This window comes from Melospiza georgiana, chromosome 12 (genome assembly GCF_028018845.1).
Source record: "Melospiza georgiana isolate bMelGeo1 chromosome 12, bMelGeo1.pri, whole genome shotgun sequence".
NCBI lineage: Eukaryota > Metazoa > Chordata > Aves > Passeriformes > Passerellidae > Melospiza > Melospiza georgiana.
In genome coordinates, this window is record NC_080441.1 from 8662749 (window position 1) to 8684253 (window position 21505).

General features: G+C 45.3%; 1 protein-coding gene across 6 annotated transcripts in view; it reads right to left on the reverse strand.

Annotated features, from left to right (window-relative positions):
* The window catches only part of IL1RAPL2 (interleukin 1 receptor accessory protein like 2), a 332472-nt gene extending 311600 nt beyond the window's left edge, over positions 1-20872 (reverse strand). For 2 of the 6 annotated variants that reach the window (XM_058032768.1, XM_058032767.1), the window contains exon 1: positions 8333-8403. Coding sequence is in view for 3 of the 6 variants with exons in the window: in XM_058032763.1 (XP_057888746.1) it covers positions 8333-8414 (82 nt within the window). In the remaining 3 variants the exon portion in view is untranslated. Of the gene's footprint in view, positions 1-8332; positions 8434-19321; positions 19427-19934; positions 20212-20748 lie in introns of those variants that run through there. The other 4 variants (XM_058032763.1, XM_058032766.1, XM_058032765.1 and 1 more) reach the window with 4 other exon arrangements.
* Between the last annotated feature and the right edge of the window lie 633 nt (positions 20873-21505).

Below are 21505 nucleotides of genomic sequence, written 5' to 3' on the forward strand. Positions count from 1 at the left end.
TCACACCTCTCTGCCTTTATATAATAGGGCAAGATTTTCAATGTCACAACAAAAACAAATAATACATTCAATAGCTCCAATTTTTAATAATTATTTTCTTGGCTTAAGTTTCCAACTTTCTTTTTTAAACCACAATTACCAGAACAAGCAGGTGTTTTAGAAACACCTGAAAGTTAGTTGATTTTCTCAGCAAAACATGCTCTGCAACAGGAGCCTGCAACACCAGAGGAAGAGGCAGGTGCTGAAGGAGGCTCTTTAGCAGGGAGGACTTGCAGAGGGCAGAGCTGATGGCCACAGATCCACCCCAGCATGAAGCCAAGGAAGCTGCAGGATCACCTGGCTCCACTAAAGGGCTCTCACTGTTTTCATTCCTCCTCTGCACTAAACCTGAGGGATTTGACACAGGAAAATGCTTCAGGGAATCCCACAAAGAGTGGAGGAGATCTGACCACTCTGTGTTCCTCTTCCAGCTTCTGCTGACACCCACCTGAGAGATGACAACGTGCTGCTGTCAGCTCCAGGGCTACAGAGCCTGGGAGTAACCCTGCCTTTGATTCACATTCCAGCACTTTTCCATTGATTACCAAATGTAACAGTCTCAGGGAATTTATTGTTCAAAATGAAATTGAGTCACTGGAAAAGAAATTCTGATGAGCTCCATTCTGTAGAATGTGATTATATTTCTGCATTTTACCAATAACTCAAGGACATCAATGATTGTGTCTCACATTACACCTCTCCTTCCAAGCCCACCCATACATATATTTTTCTGAACATGTAAGACAGCATAAAGGTGCATGAAGTGGCTCTGCACATTGATCCAAATAAGGATCACAGAGTGCATCAAGAGTGCCACTGAAACAAAACCATAATGCTTAAATTCAAGAACAAACAACTCTTGCTGTCTTGTGAAAAATCTGATCTGCTATATTAACATCAGTCTTCACAAATAATGAGTCACATCTATCTTCAACATACCAGAAAAGTAAATCTCAAATATTAAAAAATAAATAAAATATCAAAAAATCTGTGAAACAACTTTGCCCTCAAATTTTATGTGTATTTGTACAGAGTGATGAAAGTACCTTCATTTCTTTAAATAAACATGAACATCTGGTTAGACTATACACTGAGGTGTCCTTGGACAAAGGTGTTTTAAGCTACTCACTCATCTGAGGACAGAGTTGCAGTTCCTGGTAGTGCTGAGAATCTAAGGGCAGCACAGATGGAGCCCAGAGTGGCTGGAGTGTAGCTGAGCCTGCAGAGCCCCAGCAGCTCAGGAGCAGCAAATGCTCTTTAGGTCAGAGCAGCAAACACACTCAGAGGCCGCTATAAACCCAGGAGATGTGACTGGCACCTCCTGGGCTTGAGGCTCCTCAGGTATTCCATGTGTCATTTTACAGTGTCAAGTGGTTCTTCCTCTTCTTGTGCCCCACTCCTCACTGGAAGGACAGCCAATACACGACAGACTTGTAATGTTCAAAGGCAAAATCTCTAAGCCTAAAACTAGCGCACAAAACCTGGTATAACCAAGTATCTCTCCTTCTTTTCCTCTTCCATTTCTAGCTGACACATTTTTTCTATTTTCTACTGAAAAATAACAGAAATTAAAGAAGCTTTTCTCTATCCCATGTATCCAAGGACATAGAAGCACATTTTATGCACATGCCTATTAAGCCTCAATTTTTTTTCAGAAGACAAGACTGCTTTCCTTGTCCTTGCCTAAGGCATTAGTAACACAACAAAACAGAGGGAAACATTTAATTTATGTGTTATTCCCTGCATCACTTTGAGTGTGCTGGGCAACGTTAATACAGTTTTCTCTCTTGCTGATTTTATGCCATCTGTAAAGTGGGAATAACTATGAAGTAATCATTAGAGACAAAAAGCACTCATATGAAATACCATGATAGCAGATGTTTACTGAAAACATCAACAGTCCCATGAAACTTTAAAAAATGCTGCTCAGGTAAAAAAGTACTACTAGAACATGGGAAGTCAAAAAAATAATAGTACTATCATGTTTCAAGCCCTAACAAACATTTGAACTGTGCACACAGTTACTGGAGGTCTAAACACCAGCACATCCCCCAGACACATGCAAGAGTAACATCCAAAATACTGCACTTTAAAACCTAAAAAAGATATTTGGGAACTTCAGACTTTCCCTTTGTGATTACTTGGCTTGAAACAATTTAACTGTGTTCATTTATTTTATTCAAATACAAAAGGTTTCCCTTTTGGGAAGGAATCTTGCTTTAATATTTAAGTAACAGCTCCATATTTTAATTGCTTAAATTATATATGAACTCATTTTAAATGTGTGCGATAGCTAAAAATTTGAATGCTTAACTAAGTTCAAAATTTAAACCTTGTCAAGTTGAGGTAACTAAAAAAAACCCCAAACTTCTAGCAGATTGTTTATTTCCCTTCTTGCTCCTCTGGTACATGTCCCTTCCTCCCCGCCTGCACACAGGCTGTATAAATGCTGCCAGCTGTCCTCCAGACAGCTCTGTCCAGCTGCAATGCCATTTTCTGTCTAGAGGAGAAGAAACTAAGGCTGAGACCCCTGTAATGAGGTGCAACCAGAGTTTCAGAGCTGACTTTCTGGCAGCCCCCCGAGACCTGACCGAGCACAGGAGCCCAGCTCCTCCTTCCCACTGATCCAAACAGAACAGATGGAGAGCAGCCATGAACCCGTGAGCAGACACAGCTGATGCAGGAGAGGCTGCACTTTCCTGCACTGATGACAGCTTAGAACAGCAGTGATTCTGACTTTGTTTGCTGGAGCTGTGAATAACTTAACATCTTCTGGGAAAAGCAGGAGATCAGCATGCACTGATGAGCGCTGCCAAGCTCCCGTCTCCTCTGCCTGCACAGCATTTGCAGGCAGCAAAAGTCAAAAGCCTCTTTTGCATCGCTCGTATCTCAGACACAGGAGGGCTCACGGCCATGAATTTTACATCAGGGTCAGAAGTCAGCTCTTCAGGCAGATGCAACTGCAAACTAAAGCAAATGGCAAGTGTGAGCACACATCCAGCAGTTCCTCTGGCCCACTCCCACAGGAACAATGGACTTCAGAGTTATGCTCATCCAGAATATCCCACTCCAGGCACAAATCCATGAGTTATCTCTGCAGTACAAACACCTCCACTTCTGTGTATGCCACAGTTTCTGTGGCCAAAGTGGTCAGGCAACACAGGAAGACTGATCTTCACAGAAGGGAACAGACAGAAATCGTAGGCACAGGCAGTGACTGTCACAGGAAAGTGAAGGTCTCTGAAACATCTATAGCAGACCAGAGTAAGTCAGCTGCATGACATTTAAAAGGCACTGCAATATCAAGCCAGTAGGTTTTAAACTAATGTGTTAAAAGGCACTGCAATATCAGTGAGAATTTAAGACAATTTGGCTATGTCCATACACAGCAAGACCCAGCACCAAGTCAAGCCTTCTCTCTCATAAGCCAACAGTGATAAAGTCAGATGCAGGTAGAGGGTGATAAAGTGGGTGGAGGATCAGAGATACACTTGCTCCTATGGCATGAAGGCCTTTTGAATGGTCCCAGGGTAAACAGGAGGTAAAGGAAGGCTGGAATCCCACAGCAAATCCATCTGACAGAAGAGAGAAGACATGACTGTAGCTGGAGGACATACCCATGCTGTGGGACATAAGAAACCCTGTTGAATTCAGTTCAGCCTTGCTCACCACAAGCACTCTGGGGAAAGCTCAGCTAACAGTGAGGTGCAGGGTGGGCTCTATAACAGAGGACAGGCTGCACAGCTGGGGTGTGCTCACCCTGTGCATGGGGCAGTGGCTGCTGAGACGCGCGGACACCGTGGGGTGAGAAAGCTGCTTGGGCAGAGGGACACGTGAGCAGGGACACTGTGGGGGCAGGCAGCCAGGGCCTGCTTGGTTTGGTTCAGTTTACAACATAAAAAGGCCTGGTTTATTGCAATTAACTATTTTCTTCAGAGCGAGCAAGAAGGAGGTCCGTGTGTCTTTGCTCCCCATTGATGCACCGTGCCAAACCTGAGCCAGCTAAGCTCAGGTGTTGACCTGCAGAAAGGCTTCTAAATGCCCTGCAGCCGCACAGAAACCCTGGGGATGTCTGCCCCTGCTCCTCCACACAAGGCTGGCATGCCCTCCAGAGCTCTAGCATGCTCAGACAGGGATTTCAGCTCAGCAAATAATATAGCAAAAATAAATGTCATCAATTATTCACTAATGGAATTATGTGTCTAGTAAGTCAAACAGAATCTATAATCTGAAAAATCTTTTGCTTTAAAAAATGCCATGATTTTAAATTGGTATTATATTCCCTGCTGTGATAATTCAAAGCATTGTTTAAACAAAGGCTTTGGGAAAAGTCACTTAATCCGATTAAAAGGAAATCACCTATCAGCTGGGAACCTAGCAACTCCCACATCTTCCATTCATTTGTATAACCTACACCTGTAAAATACCCTTCCTAGACTATTACTAAAGCTGCAGTCCCCACATTTGCTGTTTGCTCAGTTTTACTTCTTAAAGCAGGCAAAAAAGGATGACCTGCAGTTTTCAAAAATGCTTCTTAATATTAAGAAATGCCCGTGAAACTTAAATCAACATTACACTCACACAGATGCTTGAGGCAAACTATTCTGTTCCCACCACAAACAGCAATCTTTACTCTGTAGACATGACAGATTTCTTCTGGAACACTGGGAAGTTGCTGCCTCCAAAGAAGAATCTGATGAGCATAATTAAATTAGCTCACCCATTTAAATTATTTTGGCTCCACATCTCAAGTGAGAAGCAGCCAAATTTGTCTTGCTACAAGTTTCTCTGTCATTTTTGCGGCGTTGCAGGGTACTCTAAATCTATTTGCAGTCTTCATGTGCATCCCTGCTTCTCTTTTCCAAATAGGAAATATGGACTCCTAAATCTGTAACAAAGGGCAAGTAAAGGACACGAGAAAAATCTTTCAGTTCTGGTTTTCTATTCCCTTCCATGAGGATTGTTTCTTCAGCAAACTACAGTTCTATGCTTGCAGCTGGAGCACCATTTCATCACCTTCTGTTTAACATCTTAGACCTTCCACTCCTGACCCCTCTTTGGTGACTCTTGCCTGTCCAGCCCCTGTTACTCCCTGCACTTGCTGTCTGGAGCTCTCATCCTCAATTTTGTCCCCTTGGGTTCCCATTCCTTAACTTTGAAGGAGAATTTCTGCACCAGCCTCTGAAGAGGTTTCCTAGCCAAACCTTTCCTCTCTTTAAGGCAGCTCCAGTTTCACCTTTAAAGCAGTTGAGTGATGCCTTTGTATTACCTGACAACACCATCTCACCTTCTCCTTGCTCCTCTTTAGAGCCTCCCTACCCCTTAAACAAGATACATTCCATTATGTGATATTACACACATGCCAGTCAACTCCATAATTGCTCTTGTACTTGACACTAATCACAATTCTGGTCATTCATGCAATAATTCTATGCATTGCTTAGAACAAATGCCAGTCTACATAAGTCCACAAAGGCACCAATTTTGCTGGTTTATTGTTCTAGTAGCCCAAATCTGTCTTTCTCATCAGTGTCAGCACCTTCCATGCACTGCTTCACACTGCTACACACAACTGTCTGCACAATTTCCCTTCCCCTTTTGAGGATGCTCACCAGGAACAGACATCCCCACACCAACAGCCAGCAAGACCCAAGACTACAATGCCCATCCAGACTCTGCTGCAGAGATCCTGTCCCCAGAGCATCCTTTGGGCCCCTCATCCTCTCCCCCAGCTCAGCTCTAATCTACAGCTAAAAAAAACCCTATTCCTGTTTCCAGTTTACACTGCAGTGCAGCTGCCCACAAATAACCATCACATTCATTTCCCCTTTCCACTCTCCTCCATCAAGACATCAGTGAAAAAAAAAAACAAAACAAAAAAAAAAAAAAAAAAAAAAAAAAACACAAACAAACCACCAACTCTGAATCCCAGCACCAGCCTGTTAGAGCTACTGTCACCCTATGGAAAATAAAATATGCTGACATTGTTTCTTTGTGCATTTGCCTGTCTGCATCCACTCACTGTCTCTGATCTTCCACTAAAACTATACCAACAGTTAAAGTTCAGAACTTGCTGGAACATCTCTTCTTCACAACATATAACATTTAGTGAAGCCCCAAGCAATCAAACAGCAATCCTTCAAATGTAAAGCCCTTTCAGAAAAGGAGTCAAATTATTAGTTTTACTCCAAGTGCTGATATCAAAGGAACAGAAAATTATTTCACACATAATGTAGTGGAGAAAAAAAAAAAATAAATAGTTTGGTGCATGCAGCAACCAGAATGAGTGCTGAAGGTGAAAGCCAACTACATGATTATGGACTTGCAAAGAAACTATAATTTTACTTAATGTGCAATTTTTCCTCTTCATCTTATTCTCAACACATACTGCCACAATCAAATGAAATGAAAAAGAACCACCTATTCACTAGTGGGTTATATTTAGCAAGAGGCAGTCTAACATATTAAAGCATTTTTCCCACCAGTACTGAACCTAAATTGACACTGTCAACAGCTGCTATAACCACAAGAGTTGAAGTTCTGCAGAGTCAAAGAAAGCAGATTTTAAAAATGCAAATCTAATTAAAGGTAAACTACCAGCTGAACAAATGCTACAGCCACCAGCATGCCACTTCCACAGTTGTGTGCTCCTGGCAAAGAATTGCACAGACCCGTGCTTGCAGCCAGGTGCTGCTGCCTGGCATCAGTGAACAGAGGCTGCTCAGGCACTGATCGTGCATCTCACAGGGGGTTTCCACCCAGGCCACTGGCAGCAGCTTTGAAGAACGGGAACACCATCACCCTTAGCAGAGCTTAGACCAGGACTGCACTGTAACCAAACCCCAATATTCCTGACTGCTCTCACAGCACAAACTGGGCTCTGGCCACAATAACTACAACCAAAGGCTGGTTCAGTTTAGCAACCTCCATTTACACTTTCCATACCAGCAGAAGAACTCAGCCCAGCACCTGGCAGCTGCCAGAGTAACACTTCCCAGCCTGGGATGTGACATGCAATTCTTTTTAATGGACAGCCCAAAACTTTTCTCCTCTGTTCTCAAGAAGTGCAGAAATTAAACTTAACACAAGCCACACCAACTGAAGCCTGTAATTTCTGTTTGTACCTGCAATGCTGAAAATACTGAATAATTGGAGGACAGCAGGATCAGTGGAAGCCCTCACACATGTAAGCATAGCACACAAACAGTGTGGGAAAACAACGTGCCATCAAAAGTTTCAAAGTGCAGCATTGACCCTTACACACAGCCCTGTGTAGCACAGCACTGCTTCTCTGCCCAATGCCTCCTAAACTCACAGCTTACTTTGTTGTCATCTTATTGCAAAGCTCCCATACCTTCTCAGTGATTTCTCATGGGCATCTCCTTGCAGCTCTGACTCCTTCCTCACAGCACAGCCAACAAACTGCAACTGCCTCCTCACCCTCTCTTTTATAGCCATCATCCTTACTGGACACAGCTGTGGCCTGTTAAGGGCAGGCCTGTTGCTAATCTTTGGTGATTAGTACAGCTGCAACTCCTCAGAGGTGAGATTACCTTCTGCACTATCTTTATTTTCCTACATTCTATCCCCCCACATTACTTGGGAAATACAAACAGTCTCATGAAGTCACTTCTTTGAGAGGGCAAAGCTGCATGGAGCAGACATCACTTCAGGCTCAAGTACAGATAACCATTATCCAGAGGAGCTGTCTACCCTGGAAGGAGAGATTCTAATGCCTCTTTGAAGGGTTTTGTTACTGCTAGAAGGTTTCAAAAGCAGATGTAAACATGAACCAACTTCTACTCTCTTTCACTGACAGAATAATCAGAGATTATTTACTCAGGAGAGTTCTTCCCAGTTAACCCTATATATGATCACATATCAGACCAGCATAACATTTTCAAAGATGACCTTTCAACATACAAAAAATCATCCAGACCTAAAACTTACCACAGACCAAATCCACAGGTAAGAAAATTCCTCAGCATGAGTAAAACATTGGATGTTAGAACAATGCCACAATGCCAAAGTCATTATCATCTTTGTAATACCTCTGGTTGAAGTTTCAATCTAATCAACGTTTTATTTTTATTTTTTAAACAAAAGAAAATAGAAGGACATATTCAAACAGCTTCCATTTACTAAGCAAACCATACCAGTTATGACTTTCTGCTTTTTCTGGCAGAACAGAACAAGTAGTACATATGCAAAACAAAATGCAGCCATCTAAAATGCTTGATTGCATAAGCATGAGGTCCAGATCCAAAAGTAAAAATAATTTTCTGTGACTTACCAGAATTTCTCTTTGACACGAGCTTCAAATTCATGCTGACTACAGTACAGATCACAAGAACCAAGAAAACAAGAGGCTTCATCTTTCACTTTCTGTGGCAGCTGAAATGCAAACATAGAACAAAGTCTGAATCACAGCTTTTCACTACAACAAAGCAGCAGCTACAGTTAAACATTTCTCAAAGAACCACAACAGGACAATGGCTTAATGTAACAACTTCTCAGTTTATGTTTAGGCAGGAGTAGGAAAACACAACAGTTCAAAGTAACCATGTATGAACGATTTACCTCTTACTATCACACAAAAGGGTTGGGTTTTTTTAAATGACACCTCAAAAATATCATTTTGCTCTCAAAGAAAAAAATCACAAGATGCAACAGTTTATTTGAAGTAGTATGAGTCCAATCTAGCAGATTTTTGTGTGTTACTTATTTATTTTCTATGTTACAGGAAAACCCTGAAGGCCGTAACTAGCTTTGTCTCATACAAACAGGCCACACACTTAAAAAAAAAAATCATATTATTCAGGAAAAGAATAGTTCATACAATCTCTCTTAGCAACCTTACTTTCCCACTGGTGGCACTGTAAAAACTCCTACAATGCCTACAATTAATGCTGTTCCAGAAATTTCTCCTATACAATGAGGTAAAGAAAGGTGAACAAAATTCAGAAATCAATGAATGTAGGTCTCAGGAGTCTCACCTGTTAAGTTTACTATTTACTTTATGTTATGTACATTAAAAAAGAAAAAGGTAAAATCTAGTTTAGAATTTTATTTTTAATTTTATATAATTACTGGAATTAATTCTGTTTCCATTTACAAGTACCAGGCCATTAGAGAAAAGATAGCAAAAGCAAACTGAGGCTCCTTCTCTGCACTTAAAAACAGGTAGAACAAATCTGAATTCAAAGCCCATCTCTCTCAAAGAAAGATGCTTAATTATAAGCTAGAGTCCTCAAGTCTATGCTTAGCTTGAAGTCTTGGGCCTTCAAGTGGCCTGATACATTTAAGCTCCAGGAATTCATCTCCATATAAGATACAGACTTTAGATCAGGACCCTTATTATCAGATAAACCTGGCAGCCATCTAAATCACTGTGAAGATATCATTTACACCAAAAGATTCAGCACACATTTTACAGCAGTTTCGATTAAACAGAAATGCACAAAACTATCAGCAATAGCAGTCAAAGCTGAGGCCAGTGAGCAGAATCCTCCCATAAATGCTCTAAGACCTCTGCCCACCCAGCTCACTCAGAGGTCTCAAATCCCCAAATCCAGAAAGAGCCCAGACCCCTCCAGCTCTGAGCATTTACAAAGCAGCAAGAGGTTGCAATGTCCTGCTGTTCACTGACGCTTGTTCAGTTTAATTTGAGTTTATTACATCAAATATTCTTTCCTTGTCATTTTATTACTGGCCTATCGTTGTGTGAAGAAAATGTAAGTAAACCTGTGTAATCTTTTACACTACAGGAATTGTGCTGCTATTCAATTATTTCAAAATTACCACTTGAAACTGAAGTTCTCTTCCTCTCACCTTACTGTACTACAACCTATAAACAGGCAGTGGATTTTTTTCCCCTCTCTGAATTCTATGGCACTTTATGCCTATTGATTCCTCACAGTAACAATGCTAAGGCATTTTCAAGAAAAAATACACACTGAAGGCTGTCTGACAGTGGTTAATGACAGAATTAGCATTCACTCTTCCTTGACCTCTCCTTGGAGTAACACAATCCTGAAACCAGTAAGGCCATCTTGACAAGAGAGCTTAAAAAGAAGTAATTGAACTAAATCTTTTGACAGATAATTGTAATGATGATGTTATGCTAGAATGATTTTCAAGTATAGCTTTACAAATTAGTTTCTCCATTTTTCCCCCCTCAGTAATTACAGCTGAAATATGGAATTCCTAGGTCCTTTTTCATGTGGGTCTGTACATCTCCACCCCAAACAAGCTAGGCTGCATTAAATACATTTAAAAATTCAAAGCAAGTTCTGCCAACCAATATTAATGCTAGGCAGAGCAGAAAATTCTTGGTTCTGTCAGCACTTATAGGAGTTGTACTTTTTGAAGCCCTATCCTCACCAAGGCAGTCAGTCTCTGTACCTCCACAAATCAGGAAAATAGAGCAGCAAAAGGGCAAGAAACCACAGCACCACCCAGTCATTCACAATCAAGCCGAAAGCCTCAGCCTGTCACATGTGACACAGCTCCACTGAGGCTGGCATGAAAGCACACATCAGAGTCTGAGTGTCACTCCACATGGCAGGGATTCCAGCAGGCAGTGGGATCTGTCACAGTGACAGTGGGTCAGCTCTGTCTGTCCTGGGACAGCAGCCAGCCACAGACACCCAGGCTGCTCAAACTGCCCTATCTGAGATGGCTGCTTTTAAACATTCATGTTAACAAAGGGCACAAGATACAAAATAAGCTGTGTTTCCCCAAGAAGAATGTCCAGCAGCCAGAAGAAGGAAGGAAACTTCATTCAAGACTAAGTTTCTAAAGTTGTTCAGATTTCTGGAGCCGCGTGTGCCAAGACTCGCCCAACAGGACTGGTCTCAACTCCCCCCTCAGAGCCACTCACCGACCTGTCAGGCCGTGGGATGGACCACAGACCCCAGCCAGCCCTGGGCCAGGCTCCTGGGAATCAATGTGGAGTGGATGGCCATGGTCTGATGAAGAACATGAACAAAACACAAGATAGAATAAACCAGCCAGAGTCCAATGACACTTCCCTGCAAGCAAGGGCTGATTTTGCCATTTGACAGAACTTTCCCCTCACAGGCACTGAGCAGCATTTCCCTGAGGAACCACTTACTCTGATGCTGCAAACTCCAAGCAGGTGTGAGATGGGGCTCACAGCTGTAACAAGAATGTCAGAGCTCTACTGGATATGCCTCAGAACAGGGGAAGCAAGTTCATGCCATTCCCAGAAGACTGAAGACATCTCACTCAATAAGGACATAGAAATACCAATTACACCCAACTTGCCCAAAATCACTGTGAGGAGGGAAGAGACACACAGAATGAAGTGCTTGTTGACAGAGAAGGAAAAGTCAGTAGTGCAAGCCTTGTTGTGACCAGCCAGGTTGTATTTGAATCCAGGTAAGCAAAGGGAGGTTGCTGCTATCAGAGGGAGAAGTGTAGGAGCAGCAAGGTGTGACAACTGAATTCTTCATCACTTCTCTGCCAATAAGGTCTCTCCTTCCCTCATCACCCATTTGTGCTACAGACCTGACGTCAGGCAACTGTCACAGTGTCCTGTAGGCATCCAAAAATACAAGGGGACCAGGCTGCAATGCAGCACAAATTTTGTTCTTCTAACAAAAACCACCCTGACTCCCATATCCTGCCTAACACACTTCATCTCTTTTTTGAACAATTCATTTCTTCCACCCAAATCCTCAGGAAACAGAGCTTGGGAAATTGCTGTATTCCCATTTCCTTCATGTACTGCCTGCTGTCTTTCCAGCACCCCTTCAGCTCATATGGCTTCTGGGACTCAAAGGAACTTCAAGGGACAAGGTTAGAAGGAGGCTTTTAGAAACAGGAAGAAAATCAGAGCATTCATATTTTGCACAAATTCCAGCACTGAGATTCCCAAGTTCACGCTTTAAATATAATTTAGCTTTGCTCTAATTTGTACCACAAGCTTGGTTCATGCAGTGCTCCTTTCTGAAAGAAAACAAGAAAGGAGAAGCAGTGCCTGTGCACTCAGGCACACGTCTGTGCTCAGGCTGAGATTTGCTGACACACCACGAGGCTCTGTAAGTTCTGGTTTCTCCACAGAAGCTGTGATGCAGAAGGCACTCATTAAAAACAGCGACCCACCTCTTTAGTGATTTCCAATTGTCAGGTTTTGTTGCTCAGATATCTCACAAAAATAAATTACCGTTTTCACCCCACACACAAAGGATGAAATGGCAACAGTAATTCTTTCATTGTTTTTACAGTAGGCTAGATGGTGAGTCCTGTTCATTTCTTTTCAAACCATTTCCCCAGCCCACTTTTTAAGGCTTTAAATTTTAATATGAACTCACTCTCAGGTCTTCTCTTTTGCCAACATACCACATTGAGCTGTTCATTACTAAAAGATTTTCAGCCTATATAATATTTTGCTTGGAAGCAATCCACAATGGGCACCAGTTCCCTTTTGTTGGTACCTCAAACGTAAAGAAAAAATGCTCAAGATCAGAGATAAAATGCTCAAGATCAGAGATGCATGCTAGCTCAAATAATGTCTCTTCAGCTCTACTTGATATGGGTCGTGCAGTGTTCTTCGCTCTGCTGCTCAATGAGCATCAAAGAATATTTCATTTTGCCTAATTCATTGTGCATCTTCACCATCATAACCAGCCACTTAAGTTGTCTAAATACACAAGGAGCATTAATTCTACAAGGCAGTGTGCATTCACCATTTGTCTTGCAGGATTTAATTCTCCACTGGACCTCTCAGGTCCTTAACTAAACTCACATCTGCCTAATTCTCCTTGTTCAGGTGAAACGTAAAGATAAATTTTAAAATGAGGAGTCTGAGGGTGATTTTATGCCAGAAGTTTTTTTTCCTTTCCCTTACTCCAACCTGGAGGCTGTACCGGGAATCCTTTTGGTGACTTTTCAATTTTGGCTGGGTTTTTCCCTTGAACTGTGTGGGGTTTGTTTTTGTTTTCAGCCCATCAGGGATCCAGCGGGATCACCCGGAACCTGAGTCCTCAGAGGAGCTGAACCAACACAAGAAAGGACAAAAATCCACCAACTTTGGCTGCTGTGAGGAGGAGACCCATGGCAGAAATCCAAGAGGTTCCCAGCTGCTGTGAACCCTTTTCTCCTCCCTTCCCAGAGACAAAGAAGGGCAGCCTCCATCTTTGCCTCTCAACCATGTGGAGAGGGGGGGCTGAGATGGGAGGTTCCATTTTTTTTTCCCTGTGCTTTGCAGATATCTTGATTTGTAAATAAACAGTTTTAGTTTTTTTCATTTTCATCTCATGGTATCCATTTCTCTCATTGGCAGAAGAAAGGGCTTCAATAACTCTCCTTTCTCTTTAGAGGAGATGCTCATTCCAGAGCGCTTCCTCCTAAAATTTGTCTCTAACACTGAGACATGAGGGAAACATGCTCAACACAGTGTTTGTGTTACACAAACTGGAAATAAACAGCAACAAAAAGACAACATCTAAACTGTCTGGGATTATTACTGGCTCAGCAGTGTATCACCCACATGACTGTAATACAACAAGGAAAAAGCAAGGTCTTGTCCTGACAAAGCAAAGGGAACCCACAGCCAAATACTGACAAGGTTATAATACTTATCTGTAATGACTTCTCTAAAGGCTGAATGTCTGGGTTAAAGGAATAAAAACCTAAAACTCACAGGTCTTCTGTGATGTGAAAGGAATAAACTCAGAATCTTACTAGTTATTTCAGAAGAAACATCCTTTGGTGTTAATACACAGGTTTTGTTTGAAAATATTTTAATGCCTCCACTAAAAGGTTAAATATCTTCCAAATGGAACTGTAGAAGACAACAAGTGCAGAATCTTAAAGTTTCAAAAATAATCTCACAGTGTAACACAGAAACAAAAAAAAAAAAATGGGCTTCAGTGCCAAGCACAAAAGAAAAATACTGTGGATGGCAAACACCCCATTAACTTCCCCTATTAATATGTCTGGCTGCAGAGTTGTAGAAGTGATTCTAGCTATGGTAAAGTGCCAGTCAGACTCAACACTGAATAAACTGCTGGCTTGCCCTGTAAAGAAAACCCTGCATGCATTAACACAAGAACATTTTCTTACAAGAATTTTCTGATCCAATAGCTGCCTAAAATAGTGCTCATTTATGGAAAAAAAAAAAGGGGGTAGGAAATGGGAAAATCCCCTGAAATATTCTGAATATAGATAAAGATTACAATATTTGTAGCATCAAACACCACAGAGAGTGATGAGCATACAATGTACACACGCATCTAAATTGCTGCCAATTCAATAAAAACCCAAGCAGCCCATCTTAACAGGTTTGTAAACCAGAACTAGGACTAACAGCACTGATTAGCAGATGGAGTTCTATCAGCTCACACCGCACACTGACCTCGATTCCCTGAGCAACTCACACAGAATTCCAGTTCATTATATCTTTGAATCAGATTTTAAATCCCTGAATCGTACTCACCCCTCATTGCAACACTTCTTGCACTTGGAAACACAGAAAGCAACTGTAAGGAGGAACGAGATTGGCATAGGAGTGGGAAAGTTAGCTACTGTTTAAGCCTCATACCCAGCTGCACCATCAGTGATGTACTGATGCAGCACTACCCTGGATTCTAGTGAGAACTATTGTTCAGCCTTAACATTGCAATATTCTAACTACATATCCTAAGATGGATAGATAGATAAGACAGATAGACAGATGTGTCCAGTATCACAGCTTTTAAGTTTGACTAGCCCAGACCTTTTACAGACATTGAAAGTGAAATACATGTTGTGGGAGGAGGATTACAGCTGTACTGCAAGCCCTCATGGTTTATGAGGTCAACATAATGGATCAATTAATTTACAGTCTTTTTTTCTCCCTAGAGTAGAAGCTATTAATATTCTACATATATTTACTCCTGCAGATTGTGGTTTAATCAATACAGTACTTCAGGCAACATGAAGTACTGTAGGAAATGTAAAGACTCAGAGGAAAAGTTTACAGAGTGGGTCTTAGCCTCTCACCACCTTGCAGAAGTGCTTAAAAGCTTACAGAAAAACCCACTGGGGGAGAGAAGAAAATGGGAAGACAATCTACACTTGGAAAGCTAAACGTGTACACTAGCACTGAGGAAAGGGGAGAGATTTTAAGGATCGCCTTGAACCAGCCTAAGCGCTGGAATTGATGCAGGTACAGCAGGAGGGTCCCAGTGCAGAGCGAGGTGCAGCAGTCACCACAGCCATTGAGGGCAGAGAGGAGCCCCAGCCAAGGGTGACCATGTATGCTTCTCAAAGCTGACAAGGTTGCTGGGCACCATGCCAGGATGGCAAATTCCTTCTGGGCTGAGACAGGCTCAGGGACTACTCAGACCCAGCCCAGCCAGGCTGCCCTGGGCTGTGGAGAAGCCCTGCACAGGAAAAAAAGGACTCTGACTCTTGCTATTCAGAGCTCTTGAGTGAAAAAAAACCAAGTTGCTGGTAGGTTTCAGATACACTGATAAACCCTGTAAATTCCAGAAAAACCATGGCTGCACTTGACTCCAGCTGCTCAGTTGCTGACACCGAGAACAAACAGCACTGCTCAGGTCAGGGCTGTTTTCTCCTGGCTGCTTTAGACAGCCCTGCCAGCGATCACAGGTCCTCTCTGCAGAGCCTCAACTACAAAAGCAGACAACATTTCAGATTAAAAGAGATGAGAAGGGACCATTCTCACCCACACCAATTTCACTCACTGCTCTCTGCTCTTATATCAATAAGGAAGTCTGTCCACTTTGCAGCTGCCTACACCAGGGCATTATTAAGCCAAAAGATTAGATGCTTTGCTTCTTTCATACCCATTCTAACCCTGCTCCCCAAGCAGCTTTTGCAGAAAAGCTATTAAAAATGGAGAGAGACAGTTCAAAGGGAGGTCTCAATCCTGAAAGATATCATATCCCTCCTCTTTCCCCCCCACACCACTTCTCTTGCTCCCCTTGTGCTCCTCAAGGCTCCTTACAGAGGTGCTCAGTACAAACAGAACTAGATTTTAGACTGGGCTGCCATCTGCATGCTGAAATGTTCCCTGCTTTTACAGAGCCTTTAAAACAGGCCTCTTTCCATGGCCACACAGCAGAGAGACTACAGCTGTAACTGTCAGCAGTACTGACATTATCCCTGCTCTTACACACACTCATAGCTCTGCAATATTAACAGAATAACAGTATTTGCACTATTCATGGCAAGTCTGGTCCAAGCTCACTCCTGCACCTTAATGAAACGGGCTCTGTGAGAACACAGCTCTGCCTGTGATGTGCTTAGAAATACATTCCTTGATCTCATCCACGGCCACACGCTTTCCTAACTAATTCATGATGCTCAAAGAAGACAGAATTAACAGGAAAAGATGACATACCAGCTGTCAGGCTCCTTATAAAACACTCCTCTAGTTTTCCACTTAGGAAACAGTCCCAGAGAAGCCAGACATGGCACTTGGCTGTCAGCAGAGGCAAGTTGCTTTCACTGAACTCAGCAGCATCGCTGCTCCTTAAAGTGATAAACAGATTCTTGATGGGGATTTTTTTCCCCTTACATAACCAGAGACTGGACTTTACACATATTTGTCTGAGTGAAAATAAAAATACAATTAAGTAAGCAAGGAAACAAAATCCCCCAGAATTTGAGAACCATGAGAAACTGTTTATAGAACGCTACTTTGACACATTTTATGGAAATCTTGAAAACAATCGAGTTTTGTTCTGATGCAGACAAAATAAGAGTAGAATACATATTTTATGTGCCCTGAAATTGCTTTGTCAAATAGACATCCTTGTTAATTAACTGTTACATAAACAAAGAAAAGAGGGGTGGAAGGAACTCTCTGCAGTGCTTTTAAGGTGGAAAGGATTAGCCAAAATCCCTACAGAAGTTTCTAACACAGTCTCTCTGTCTCACCAGCTTTGTTACTGAATATAACACATCCCTCAGCTCTCCACCAGTTCCAAGAGGGTTTACCTGGATCTAGTACCAGATGCCAGAGGAAACCCTCACCAAAGCCAGCAAAAAGATTTTTCCTTATTCTCAGCAAGGGCAAGGTCTTTTCTCTCTGTTTTCTTTTCAAGGCTGTTTAAAGAAAGATTTATTTTTAGTTGGACATCCTGAAAAGCAAATTGCCTCTTAAAGTGCCTCTTTATTTTGTGATACACTTTAAATGCTCACTTTCCCTTCCAGCACTAAAAAAGCTCCTGATAAATAGCTCAGACTCTCATTGTTTGAGGAAGGCTTAGAAATGAAGAGCAGACACAGTTTCCCATACAGCTCTTTAAGGCTGTTTAACAATTGCTCACAATTTAGCATCCCTTGATATTTTCAGCTTGAGGAGCAGGAATGTTTCAGAGAGCAGGAAAAGTCCATACACTATAAATGCTTTATTTGCACTCCTCACAGGGAGTACAACTTCTCAGCCTTTTCCCCCAGACACCCAGGTCAAGGCACCTGCCCCAGCCATCCCCGGCAACTTCCCACTTCAGCCAGCAGGATCACTAGCTGCACATCCTCCTTGGAACTTCTCCTCCGCCTCTGGTCCCACAAGAGCATCACAACCCTGAGGACAGCAAGTTTTGAGCAGCCTCCCCCTTCCAAATGCCACATAGGAGACACTGTTCTCCATAGCTTGAAGTGATTACTGTAACACGTATTCTTCTCTCCCCAGGAAATAGCTGAGAACAGTCACAGAAAAAAATTACCCTGCATATGCAAACCAACCAAATTCCGTGGCAGGAACACCCCATCCAGACAGCCTGGATGCTCCTGCCCTCCTGAGGCAGGCAGAGCATCCCAAGAGGTACAAGTCTCACATGCTGTCCCCATTGCCTCCTCCTGGCTCTCCAGCAGCCTCTCTGCTGGGCTCCTCACACACACACTGCCCCCAGCAGCTGCCTGACCCCTCCAGACAAACCCACTCCTAAACCCTCCATGGCTCAGGCTTACCCCACAGTGGCACAGCTCAACACCCAGAGATCCCGAGAGCAGCAAGGGTGCTCCTACTGCCTCCGCTTCCACACTCCTCTGCAGCCCCAGCCAGGCTTAAGGCTGCCAAGTCCAGGTTCTCCTGAGGCCCAAGCCTCCAGCCTCCATCAAACCAGGAATTTTCCTCCTCCTTCTCCCACACCACCAATTCCTGCCTGGTTAGAAGTGATCTGTGCCACAAGAACTGCCTTTCTGCGGAACTCACCTTCACCACACCAGCCTATGAATCCCTCCTGACCCTGTCAGGCTCCTTTTTGATCTGACTTCTGTTTGGAGAGTGGTCAGTCCCACCCCTGCTAGTTTCCAACAGCTTCAGCTACTGCACTGCTTCAAAGTGCAGCCACCAGACTGGCAGCTCTGAAAATGAAAAGGCTTTCCAGTGCTCTGTGAGACACAGAGCAGTTCAGACAGCACTGGCTGATGCCATTCGTGCACTGAGGCTGCAGCAGTTGTGTGGCATCCACTAAAATTGACTCATGCTGGCTCAGTGCATTAATGTGGCACACCTGGCCTTCCTTCCCCCCTTCTCCCTCCCCCTCCCCTTTAACTGCTAAAGCATCAATCACCACACAAGTTGAAGACAAACCTCCAATGAGCTTCCAGGTACTGGGAAAGAAAAAAGGTGCTCTGCAGAGAACTCTTTAAGCCTTACAAACGGAACATCCAAAGATTCATCTCTATCTCTCTCCCGGGCTCGCCTGCAGCCCAAGTAGGTGGGTGAGTATAAAGTGTTGCTGTCAGCTAACAACCCTGAACCCCCCCAGCTGAACCCCATCCCAATAGCCAGGAGCAAGCAAGAAGTGCATGCACACCCACAGGATCTGGACTTTCCAGCCCGGTCAGCAGCTAGAAAGCTTTGGTTCAGGAGGGGCAGGTCTCCCCTCGCAGGCTCGGATCGGGAGCACGCCGGAGGTGCAAGCTGCTGCCTAGCAACACCGGCACTCGGCAGGGAGGTCGGCCCAAGCCCCGTCCTCCCACTGCAAGGGTCTCCTGTGCCCAGAGACACATCCTCAGAAGGATACGATCCTCAGTAGGATACGATCCTCAGTAATTTCTCAGGCAGCCGCCCTGCACATCGCCAGTCACGGCCCCTGATGGATCACAGGCTCAGCCCCAAAGGCCGCTGCCAGTGCCTCGGTGACCTGCCCCAGCTCTCCCCTCTCCTGCGCACTGCACATGCATTGCACCCCGCTGGCTGAGGGAGCCCAAACCCCAAATCCCTGCGTGTCCCCCTCTGCAGTCACTCTACTGCAAAGCCAGCGCTTGTCTCGCTCAGCTGCCACCCCACACTCACCTCCCGCCTCGGCTCTGGCACGGGCAGGGCTTTCCAGGCACCTTTCCATGTCCCCACCGGGGCTGGCCTCTCCTGCCTCCGGAGGGAACCTCCTCCCCGTGCGCTGCTCAGGGGCAGGGCAGGATCCCCCTGCTCCTACGGACACACACACAGGCACGCAGCTGCAGAGCTTTAACCCTGATGGGAATCAACGTCCCCTTTCCGGCACGGACCGGAGCGTTTAGGGCGAATGAGAGCCAGTCTCAGGTGTGAATGCAACAGCCACAGACTCACACAGCACCTGGGCACCGGGGCACTGCCCCTCCCGCTCCCCAGCCCACCGCAGCTCACCCCGCCTGCCCCCGCCGCTGAAAACCCCTGGAAAACCTCAAAGCCACCTGCACTCTGGTAGTGATATTGTAGCATCCACAAACCTTACACAGACGCTAAAAGTCTGTTATTGTTTTTTGAATAATCAGGGTAAAAACTCAGGGAGTATAAATTAGAGACTATAAACACTGCCGAGGAGCGCTACAAACTGCTGGCTCCTGCCACGATAGGCTTCCCCTCGCGATACAAACCCAAGTTTGAGCGTTAACACAACAGGCACAGAAATCGCCAAAAGTGCACAAACCTTGCTACAACTCTGAGAAACCGCAGCTTACAGTATTTTCCACCAGAAACTTTTGATTCTTTGAATCCTAGCAGAGACAGCAGTCCAGGGACAGGCTCTCTGAAAACAGCGGCTGAATCCAAGCCACTTCAGAAGTGTTTAGTGCCCTTCAGCAGATTTCCATCGGACTCCAAAGGAAACCAGAGCAGCTTTATTGTCACGGAACTTTCAGAGGCAGAGGTTTCAAGTCCAACACCCACCACGGTAACTCAGAGCAGCCAAGTCTCAAAGCACCGGCACCGCTTCAGCAGACTCCGCCGCGCCGCATCATCCCGCAAGGAAATTGCTCCAGTGCTTTTAATTTAAATCCCCAGCAGTAACACTTTTCCCGGGAAGCCCCCGACGAGTTCGCGAGGCTGAGAGACCCTCGGTACCAACCGGGATTCCCCCCTTCGTGACAGAAAACATTCCCGGCGCTTCCAACAGCAGCAGGGCTCAGTCCGGGGAGCGCTGGAGCGGCCGCGCCGCTACGGAGGGATCCAGCCCCGAGCATCCGCTACGAGCCAGCGGCACCGGGACAGCGGCACCGGGACCAGAGCCGGAGCTGCGGCGGTCCCTGCCCGGAGCCCCTCGGGAACGCCGCGGCACCAGCGGGACCGCGGGGTCCCTCCGCCCGCCCGGAGCCCCGGGAGCGATGAGGCAGCAGCCGCAGCTCTGGCCCGTCCCAAGCGCGGCGGCCCGAGAAGGGACGAACTTTTCTTTTTCTCCGGGATTTTTTTTTTCTCTCTTAATAAAAAAGGGAACTGGCGCGAGAAGCGCGGCGCGCAGGACTCACCTCCACGGCAGCTCCCCGCTAGGGCTGCATGCCGGCGGGCTGTGGGTGTCCCCGGAGCGGCGGCGGGCGGGCCGGTCCCGGTCCCGCTCCGTGTCCGTGCCCGTGTCCGCGGAGCGGGCCGGGACCCGCGGCCCCGCGCGCCAGGTGCGCCCGCCCCGCGCCGCGCGAGCAGCAGCGCCCCCTGGCGGCCGCGCCTCCTCCCTGCAGCCCCGGCCCGGCAGCGCCCCGCGGCACCGGGACCGCCCCGCGGCACCGCGAAACACCCACAGAGAGCCGAGAGCCACCCGGGACCGCCCCGCGGAGGGACAAACACCCTCAGAGACCCGACAGCAACCCGGGACCGCCCCGCGGAGGGACAAACACCCACGGAGAGCCGACAGGAACCCCCGGGGACCCGAATGGCAAGGGACATGTACGGCCGCGCACGTGGCTCCGGTCTCTGCAGAAGATGTAGCGAACGGATGGAGAGATGGAGCGGTAGCAAAACGTTGAGAAGGCGTCGGTGCCTTACCGGGGGACACGGCGCAGAGCAGAACGGGTGTAACCCTAACACTAGGGAGAGCAGTAAAAGCAGCCTACAGCTAAGGCTGGTTCAAAGGAGAAGGCTGTGGACGAAGCCAAGTTTTGGCAGTTTTGTGTTCTCCTTGGGATGCGTTTTGCAGCTGCAGTGTGCCTGGAGCTCTGAGCTTTGTGGTTTTCAAATCCCTGACCCTAGGTGTAACTTTAACTCTAGGCAGTAAAAGCAGTCTTGGGCTAA